This window comes from Psammomys obesus, unplaced genomic scaffold (genome assembly GCF_907164565.1).
Source record: "Psammomys obesus unplaced genomic scaffold, mPsaObe1.curated_primary_1811, whole genome shotgun sequence".
NCBI classification, from domain to species: domain Eukaryota; kingdom Metazoa; phylum Chordata; class Mammalia; order Rodentia; family Muridae; genus Psammomys; species Psammomys obesus.
Window position 1 is genome coordinate 6,262,610 of NW_026596046.1, and position 10,314 is coordinate 6,272,923.

Below are 10,314 nucleotides of genomic sequence, written 5' to 3' on the forward strand. Positions count from 1 at the left end.
TTCCCCATAGCCTTCATCTGGCTGCCTCAGTATCCGGCAGTCCTCGAATCCACAATCACCTCTGCACAAATGCCTTTACTGTCGGTGAACCCTCTGCCACTACCATACCATTTTATTTTTTCTCATGGCCACATGTTGCTGCTGCTTTGACTGCTGCTCCTTCTCCTTTCCCTCCCCTTCCTCCTCTCCATCTTGCCCCTTCTCTTCTTCTTCCTTCTTATTTTTTTTTCTTGTTGAAAATTATTACAGCATGTTTGTGTAATTTTATTATGACGTTTATTTTTAAATTGCTTTATTTTCTGTATGTGAGTCATCTTGGAATATAAAACATCAATTGAGAAAATGCCCCAGTTAGATTGGCCTATGGGCAAGCCTGTGGTACACTTCTTGATTCATACATAATTGATCTGGGAGGGCCAGCTCACGGTGGGTGGTGCCACCTTTAGGCTGGTAGTTCCGGGTGCTGTAAAAAAGCAGGCTGAGCAAGCCATGGTGAGCAAGCCCGTAAGCAGCACCCTTCCATGGCCTCTGCATCAGTGACTGCCTCCAGGTTCTTGACTTGAGTTCCTGCCCTTACTTCCCTGGGTGATATAAGGTATAAAATGAAATAAACCCTTTCCTATCATAGCCACAGAAACTCTAACTAAGACACAAAGACAGAATGTTCCTTGGCGCTCTCTAATCAGCAATTCTAGACAATCTGTGAGCTCCGGGTTTGGTCAGAGAACCTATCTCAAAAGGTAAATGGACAGTAATTGAAGAAGACACCCAACATTGACATTTGACCTCCACCCATATACGCACACATGTTCACCCCGCTATTACACACAGACACATACAGCCCACATGCGGGATGGGGAACAGTGACCACCGGTCCTCAGCATTAGAGTGGTTTAAAACATTCCCTCTCTCTGGCTCAGTTTTTCATTTCACATGAGGAAAATACTGCTAATAGCCTGACAAGCTTGGCTTGGACCCTTGCCAGGAGTGACAAACTTGTCTTTCTCACTTTTCTATTATGGGGTCATGTAACTCGTCATTTAAATGACTTCTTAGCTGGAGCCTTGGCTGTTCTGCTTCTGTTAATAAAAAGGCCGTGCGTGTTCCATCAGCACTCTCATTATCTGAATTCCTGCATAGAAATGATGATGTAATTCCCAGACCCTCAGCCGGAGGGCAAGGGGTGATGGGAGACACCGGGATAGCACTAATCGACTTATGCAGCAGTGCCTGACATGGGGGAAGAATGCCTCTGGGCAACAGCAGCCTGTTTGCAGAGAGTCCTCCCAGGTAGATTTCCCTGTGAGCTGTGTATGTTAAGTTTTTTGTTTGTTTGTTTTAAAGCCAGCATGTAGATCATGAACCCTCATGTCATAGCTGCCCATAAGCCACCTTCTGTCTTCATTAGGAAGGGTTATCGTGAAAAGCACAGGGGCCAGGCACACCTAGGAAGGCAACAGGCTAATGGCTTCATCTCAGCTTCCTGGGCCCTTAGAAGAGTTGGGGTCCAGGCGCAAGGCTATCTCTTCCCTGCCCTTGCTCCATGAGTCACTCTGGAGAAAGCACTACACAGTGAAGGGCACCCCCCTGCCCCCGAACTCCCCTGGGAGCAAGTCTGAAGGTGTGCAGTGCTGCTCCAGGTGCAGCTTTCTTGGTGGAGGGTTCAGCCCCGGGCAGGTCACTGGAGCCAGCCACATCTTGAAGCACCACATGAAGGACGGGAGAGTTGGCTCAGCTGGTACAACACTTGCTCCGTAAGCATGAGAGCTGAGTTCAGATCCCCAGCTCCCACCTCAAACTTTGTGGGTGTGGTGGTGTGCACCTGTGATCCCAGCAATGGGGAGACAGAGACGGGGATATCCTTGGAACTTGCTGGACCATTCTAGACCCTGTCTCAGAAATATGAGATGCAGTGTGATAGAGGAAGACACGTGACATCAGCCTCAGGGCTCCACACACATGCACTCACATACCCATGATCATACCCACTTGTGTATACACATATACATACATGCACATGGGCTCCATGTAAGAACTTTCTCTAACTCACCTGCTTGTTTAATCGTCCATTCATTTACTTACATCCCAGAGACTGTGACAGGCCCAGGTGAGCAAGACTGCCTTGGCCTCTGTGGGGGCTGCTGCAGGTAAGGGAAGAGCAGGCGTTCCCTGAATCTCTTGTCTGGTACTAAAGGAAGAACAGAAACAGCCTGGGTTGTGACTCTAGCAACCCATATATATAAAAACTAGAGAATAACAGCAACATAATGGTTTTCTAAAATTCCCCTGGATACTTGCAATGTCAGCTTTACTTTAAAAACTGTCATTTGATGGCTGGTTTAAAAAGGATACATTGGTCTCTCTCTCTCTCTCTCTCTCTCTCTCTCTCTCTTTTGGATTTTTTTAAATTAATTAATTCAACTTCCATGTCAGTCATAGGCCCCTCCCTTCGCTCCTCCCATTCCCACTCTCCCTCCTGTATCCTTTCCCACCTGTTCCTCAGAATAGGGGAGCCCCCCCTAGCCAGACACCCCAGCTCATCCATTCACATGAGGACTGACTTCATCTTCCTCCCCTGTGGCCTGGTAGGGAAGTCCCATCAGGGGAAATGATCAAAAACCAGACAACATAGTCTGAGTGAGATATCCTCCACTCCCCTAACTAGTGGGCCCACATGAAGCCTAAGATGCCCATCGGGCTTATCTTCTTGAGGTCTGTGTATCGTAGTATGTCTATCTATGTACTCTATGACTCTTGATACAACAGAGCACAGGGCACCTTTATTCTGGTGGGGAATGCTCTAACGCCAAGGCTTGAAGGCCCTTTACATAGCTCAGCCTGATGTCTCCAGTGCTGGCTCCCAACAGCTTCAATTAACATTTATTGACTTTGACGCTGTCATTGTCTCCATTTTTTTTTTAACAAAGGAATCAGAACACCATACTGATTTCACACACACATACAAAAAAATGTTTAAGCAAATTCAGCTAAATGAAGCAGAACATTGAAGAATTCAATTTATATTCCTTGGATAAATATACAGCTATTAAAGCAGCTTCTAGTAGAAGCAGTAATAGGTTATTCTGCACTTTTAAAAATGATTTTGGTGCTCAGCGCACTGAGCGTAACTGTACCTCTCAGCTGCCACTGCTGTATTTTTGTGGTGTCACTTCATTTTGGTTTTGCTTCAAGAGCAGTTCTTAGGATATCAGTGGGGGTGTGGCTCAATGGGTAGAACACTTGCCTAGCATCCCCGGCACCCAAACTGGGTGTGGGGACAACCCTGTGATCTCAGAACTCAGCAGGTAGAGGCAAGAGGATCAGAAGTCTAAGGCTATCCTTTGCTACATAGCCAGTTCACAGCTAGCCTGGGGTAAAGGTGACACTGATTCTAAAGGAACGAAGGAAGGAAGGAGTTAGCTGTCAAGGAGCAATCTGTTGAAACCCTAACAGCAGAAGATAAACCTTGTGTGAGGTCACCTTCCTTCGAAGCTTTTGCTCTGTGCTGTCCGTGTCTCCATGTAGGATTAGGCCTGGAAGCCTGCCCTTCTTGATGTCCTCACAGACAGATCGAAGGGAGAAATGGTGGGTCTTCAGCATCCTGTTCTTCAAACATCTCTGCAGAAGGCTAATTTAAGTTTCATAAAATTGTTAAAGGATGACTTTCACCAGCTGATGTCAGTAAATATGAAATCTTGAAATATTGTTAAGCTTTTAGGACATACAATTTAAAGGTTATTTATATCTTAAAAAGAGGTTATAACTGGGGGAAATTTGGAAAACAGAAAACAGTATAAAGAAAACCTGGAAATTTCCTACATTTTTCTTCTACTGAAAATGATTTCAAATCATTCTATTATGTTGTTATTTAATATATAAATTATACTACTATATATAAAATAAGGTATGGTTTCTTTTTAAAGAAAAATAAAGTCTTTACTCTTATATTAGTGCTTTTATTTCTTTTTCAATGAATTAGGTTGTTGTGTTTTGTTTTACTTACATAATTATATTGCATTAGTGTTTTCCTTGTTTGTTTGTTTTTAGAGATGATCTCATGTATCCCAGGCTGGCCTCAAACCTCATATGTAGCCAGGAATGGCCTTAATTTCTAATTCTCCTATAGCATTGGATTACAGGCCTGTACCACTGCACTCAGGTCAGATGGTGCCGAGGGCTGAACCTGGGGCCTGATATATGGTGGGCAAGCACTCTACTAACAGAGCTCTGTCACCAGCCCAAGCTGGATGACCAGACTCTCAAGGTCATTCTCCCTTCAGAGGGATTTTGAGGCTAACCTGAAGTGTTAAAAATAGGAAAGATATCTTTAAAGTATAACTTTTACGGCGTGAGTTTCTGCCCCGCCTCTTCGGGTGCTAGAATCATTAATAAGATTAGGTGGCCCGAGCCTAAGGATCCACTACCCTTGTCTCCTTTCTGACATCCCTTTGCATCTCTTCCGCTGGCAGTAGGCAGATGTCTTTTGTAAGGATAATAGTGTTGGGGTGGGAGATTTATTTCTACCAACAAGAGAAGCATCTTGGGGATGGACCTGTAGGACTTGTTTCTTGGACAGAGTTGGAAACTCATCACCTCTCCTAACTACTCTCCCCACTAACTTACTGCTGCCAGGGAAAGTGATCTGAACAAAAGCCTAAGGAGCTTATGGAAGGAAGGGACTGTAGTAGATCCTGTAGAGCCCGGGGAAATTTGCCTGAATCTTATCACTTACTTTCTTATTCTTCCTGGGAATTTGTGACTATTTATCAATTGTCTCTTCCCTAGGGAATTAGGGGCCAGGGAGAAGACACTTCAATCACCAAAGAGGTAGGATGGAAATCTCGCCTGTGTTGTACAGCTCATAGAAGCCATCTGTTCATCAGAGTGAACTGAGATCTCATCAGACAGTCTCAAAGACTTATTATATTGTCAGTAAAAGCCTAATGCTACAGCGAATGAATTAACACCAGGCCGTGCTGACTTCAGCTGGTGTCAAAATGAGCTGCACTGGAGCACTCATAAATATGCACACAGGGAAGTTTGGGTGGGTTTAAAATTAGACCTGCTCCCTTAAACCCAGAGAGGGCATTCCTGTCCACGAAGGAGAAGAAGAAATTAGGCTCTGCTAGGAAGAGTAAGATCTTAAGAGAGAGACCTCTGGCTGCCTGGCAGTGGGGAGGGGAAACATGCTTGCCCCGTTGGCCCACGTCTGTTTCTCAGGGGCTCCCCTCTCTGCCCTGCTGTGTAGAGTAAGCAAGCGTGAGGACCCATTTAGCTCTCTGTGTGCTGCCTCCCATACTGTGGACGAAGAATTTTTGTTCGGTTATTAGAACTGTCAAAAGCATGTTCCATCCCTTCCCTCAAAACAATGGCTCTTCCTCAAAGTTTCTGAAGTTGTAAGGTCATGTGGTATGTCTGTGGGGTTAAAGTGACCCAGGAAAAGTCCCTGAAATGAGAAACTTATCACCAAGGCCAGGCTGAGGCCCCTGTGCAGATATAGAAAGGCCAAGGCCTGTTGCACAAAAGTGCTGAGATCCTTGCATTAGCAGAATTTGAATTATGAACTAAATAAGATAAGGAGCCTACTACTTCTTCCTGTAGTTAATTCAACGAAGAAACAGGGAATAGTTTCTGTTATTTGAAGAGCAAAATTCCATCATATTCATACCTGTTATTTATAGTTATATTTTATAAAACCAGAATCACATTCTCAATCCCCACTTGGGCAGCCCTGAGGTCTTCCACAGCTTCCAAAGACAAAGTATTTGGGCTCTGTGCATCGTCATTTTCTTAAAGACCTACAAATGGTCAGCAGGTGCAAATGGATGAATGTCTCCCAAGTCCAAAATCCTTCTTTCTAGTTCAAGCAGTTTAACTAGGGAGAAAACTGCAGCCTTTAAAATGTATTAAGAAATAGTTCAGATATGCTGGAAAGTTGTTTGAAATGTGAAACAAATGACTTTGAACTTGCTATTCAAAGTAAGAAACAAAAGATGAGCAACACAGATGAAGTTCCTCTAGCCCTCTCCTATCCCCAGATAACTACCGTCTTGAATTTAAGGTTGTTCTCTGCTTATGCTTGGTTTTTCATGTTTCGAGCTTTATATAAAACTCTCTATGATCATGTGTTTAGTTTGCAGTTCTTTTTTTTTTTTTACTTTTTAAATTATAATTTGTTATTCTAGTTTAGTATACCTTTACTTTTACTGTGTATATAGAAATGTTGGTTTTTTTTCTTTTTATTAAAAATAGATTTTTTTTCTCATATAATATATACTGATTACAATTTTCCTTTCCTCTACTACTCCCAGTTCCTCTCCACCTCCCCTCCCATCTGGATCCATTCCATTTCTGCCTCTCATTAGAAAACAGGCATATCACTCTTTACTTAACTCTTCCTTAAACTTTATTAAATATCACTAAAGTGTCTACAGAGAGTTATACCAACTTAAATATACACTATCAATACACAAAACTCTATAATGGTTCTTGTTGTTTCCTCTTTGGCATTGTCTTGATAGCACCAGAGTATAATTTTTACATTTCCAGTTATTAGTGAGGCAGAGCCTGCTTATTGGGCAGTTTTCTGTCAACTCTGTGAATAATTCTCTTCTGTGACACTCTTCTACCGGGAAGTTGGAGGTTGTTGACAGTGTCCCTCATCACCTCTTAGGTGGTCTTAATGTGTTCTGAAGGCTAGCTCTTGGAAGATGTGCTGCAGCTATCCCCCTCACTCTTCTCTCTGTGCTTATGGTTGAACTTTGCTGCCCCACTCTTGGTCATTTTCACGCAGTTGGCTATATTTCTTCAGCAGATTGGGTGTGGCTGCTGGTCATTTTCATGCAGTTGACTACATTTCTTTAGCAGTTTGGTTTTCTCCCTCTAGCCCGGAAGGCTGTCCCTCAGCATTTTTCAGAGGAGAGCTCTAAAATCTGCATTTCACATTTAACTCCTTAAATGTCTCAGGATTAATTGTTCTGTTTTGTAGGAGCTAAATTCCATTTTCTTTCATTTGCAAAAGTGTGGTCCTAACGCCATCTATTGAGTAGTTCATCACTGGCCCTCCAAGGATAGTCCATTAGCTACCAGTTATCGAGATCCCCGCCTTTCCCATTGGTCTGTCTACTTGACACCCCAGGATGAAATGCTTGCTGCCTTCATCACTATAGTTTTACAGAAGGTTATCAAAGAAGATTCCTCCACCTCATTCTTCAGAATAACTTGGCCAATTTTAGTACTTGTTTAATCTTTGTCCTTTCCTCAGCTTTGTCCTGACTGGGTATATATGATAAAATGCCAAAACTTAGGCAAAAGAAGGAAATTAAGCAAAAGCCAGCCAATGCAGCTGTCTTGCTTTTAACATGCTTTTAAATGCATGCTTAAAATACTACTTTTAAATACATGCTTACACACAGAGGGTTTATGAAGTAGTGTTCAAACTGTACATTTGTGTTCTGGGATCCCTAAGAACATCCAATTTAAAGGTCAGGCTGTCCCTAGAGACACCCCCAGAGGGCACTGATTCCATCACAGCATGGGTCTAAGAATGAAGCTTTCTGTCTAGTTCAGAGGAGACTTTATTTCCCTGCGACATTTCCATAACCTCATGATGATTCATTGGTGTTCTGCAGTGTGCTCAGATTGAGACGTTCTTGTATGGCTCACATGACAAGAGGACTCTGGCCACCCAGCAGACTATAGACAAGTGAGTCACTGTCCTCACATTTTCTCTTAAGACCGTATCCCTCCACCATTCTGAACCTCAAGCTGCTATTAAATGATCTGTGGGAGTTTCATTGTCTTCCCATAACTTAAATAGTTGAACAAAAGAATAGGTCCTCCGAGAAGCCAGTTATGAAACACATCCCTTGCCCCAATATCAGAAAGGAATTTATTCTTTAATAATGTTGAAAAATTCTGGCTTTTATCCTCCCATAGACTAGGCCCTGTAGGTTTACACACCTGCAGAGATGGAAGGCCTTGCCTCTAGAACTCTGCCTTGCAATTTCCTCTCGTGGGTGTCAGAGTGTCAGGACTGTACCTTGAAGACTGGTCCTGTGTCTTTTCTCAACAGAGAGAGAAGTGTGTCACTATCTGGGGAGGGCTGCCATTCCACAGACCAGTATGCCCTGAGAGCCTATGGGCTGAGGGTCAAGACCAGGTCAGAAAATTACACCAGTGGCCTTCACTGGAGGCCAGACCAGCCAGAAAGAGTACCATCCTCTTTTAGGACAGCATAGGTGGGCCAACAAAACCTCCCACCAAAACTGGACAGTCTTCTCCACTCTCACCCAGTCACTGACCTACCTAAGGCCTGACTTGCCTCAGCTTGGTGATGATGGCTCTAGAGCACTAAAAGAGAAGAAACACCTTAGTTTGATGCTCCTGTGCCATTCACATCCCCTCCTGAGGCTTCTTCACAGCAGCAAAAAGCTGGCGGGAACTGTGACAACCTGAGGGTCCATACTCACCCATCTTCTTTCTGTCTGCAGGATCCCTGAGGCTCCCGGGAAGTCAAGGCAATCTTTGAAAACCAAAGTAGCATTCTGCACCAGTGTCCCTCAGCACACGGTGCCAGGGAAGGCCAGGCACAATGCAGACTGATACCCCCATATGCCATCCCAAAGAAAGCTCTGACAAAAACTCGGCATGGCTTTTAGGATGCTGAACAAAGCTCCCTCTAACTAGACGGTGGAATTTAGTAGCCACTGAAGATCCTTAAGGCTGTGTGCTCCAGCGTGCAACAGCCAACCATGAACCTTGCACATCTCAACTGTGAATGGCCTTCAGGGTGATATGGTGCTTCACTTATTTACTTGCCTCATTTTTATGCTGTCTTTCCCCAAGGATAATTTTCCCCTGTCCTCTCTGCTGGGGCTGAAAGGCTCTTCCGAAGTCGGAGCTTCTGTCCAGGAAAGGAGATTCACCTGATCGCAGGCGGAGCTCCTGCTCAATCCAGTACCTCATCTGGGGCAAAGAGACTCCGCACAAATCCTCCCTTATAAGAAAGTAATAGTAACTGAGAAGAAAATGCCAATAAACAGTAACTTCTACTAATGCCAGTTTCTGTGTTTAAAAGGAAGACCGGAGCTGGCAATGTGGCTCATGACAGAGTGCTTGCCTGGGCTCCATGAAGCCTGTTATGGTTTGAGTGTGAAATGTCCCTCATAGACTCATGTGTTTGAACACTTGGTTTCCACTGCTGGGAGGTCTTGAGGTAAGGGTCTAGCTGGTGAAGTGAGTCACTGGAGGAAGGCCTTGAGGTTTCTTAGCCTGAGTCTTCCCTGCCTTCCCTACAGTGGTGTGTGTGTGTGTGTGTGTGTGTGTGTGTGTGTGTGTATGTGTGTGTGTGTGTATTTACACACTTTCTCACACCTCTTCTCTCTATAAGCCAAAATAAACCCTTTGCTTCTTGTTGGTTGTTTGATCATAGCAATGAGAAAAATAACAAGGAGAATGGGCACTGGGAGTGGGCCACTGCGGTAGGGCTGTGCGTGGTTCTTGCATGTTTGGAATTGATTTGCAAGAATACTATGTAAAGGTTTGGAATTATGGGCAAGAGAGTCCCTAGAATGCTGAAAGTAGATCTTAATAGACCATCCTGGTGGGGTTCTAGAAGACAGAATGCTAAGACGAATCCTGACAGTAGAGGAGAATATGGACTCTGTTAGGACCTGGGCTAGGGCCATTTGTCCTACATTATAGCAAAGACTCTGTCTACATTCTGCCCATGTGCCAAGAACTTACGTACACCTAAATTTAGAAGTAACAGACTGATGTGCTTGGGGGATGGAGTTAGTCTAAGACAGGGTAGCATTCATTTGTGGTGTAGTTACTGTTCCCTGTTCTTATCCAGAGGGAACGACAAGTGGAGCAGAAGAATAAAAGATGTGGCATTTGGTGGGGAAAAGAGTGACTTTAAAATTGGAAATAAGGTAGATACAAAAGCAGCTTGGTTGTGAAAGGGTCTAGCTGCCCCTTTAAGAAGGAATCCAGTGTTCTGCATTGGGACAAAAGAAAAGCTGTCCTGATGCAGAACTCCACCCACCAAAGGCTCCAATTCTGGAAAATGCATATGTCCTTGAAAGGAGTTAAGTAAGCCTGGACTGGGAAAGCAGGGGTCGCTACTTGGAAATAAATGCCTGGGAATAGAGGCCTGTGCAGCCGCGGTCCACATGGGTCAGACTACATCTCAGCGATGACAGCAGGACCTGCTGGTATTATCCACATAGTGCTGGTTGTGTGGATGTGCAAAATACAAGTGATGGGGTCAGGGGAGTTTGTGCCAAGGTTCTGAAAGGCACTGAAGCCATA

General features: G+C 44.2%; 1 protein-coding gene across 7 annotated transcripts in view; it reads left to right on the forward strand.

Moving 5' to 3' along the window:
* Ttc23 (tetratricopeptide repeat domain 23) overlaps nucleotides 1–9,053 on the forward strand; it is a 93,530-nt gene extending 84,477 nt beyond the window's left edge. For 6 of the 7 annotated variants that reach the window (XM_055623667.1, XM_055623663.1, XM_055623665.1 and 3 more), the window contains 3 exons: nucleotides 4,786–4,827; nucleotides 7,632–7,705; nucleotides 8,493–9,053. In XM_055623667.1, coding sequence (XP_055479642.1) covers nucleotides 4,786–4,827; nucleotides 7,632–7,705; nucleotides 8,493–8,604 — 228 coding nt within the window. In that variant the 3' untranslated portion in view covers nucleotides 8,605–9,053. The remainder of the gene's footprint in view (nucleotides 1–4,785; nucleotides 4,828–7,631; nucleotides 7,706–8,492) is intronic. The other variant, XM_055623660.1, reaches the window with a different exon arrangement.
* The last annotated feature ends 1,261 nt before the right edge of the window (nucleotides 9,054–10,314 follow it).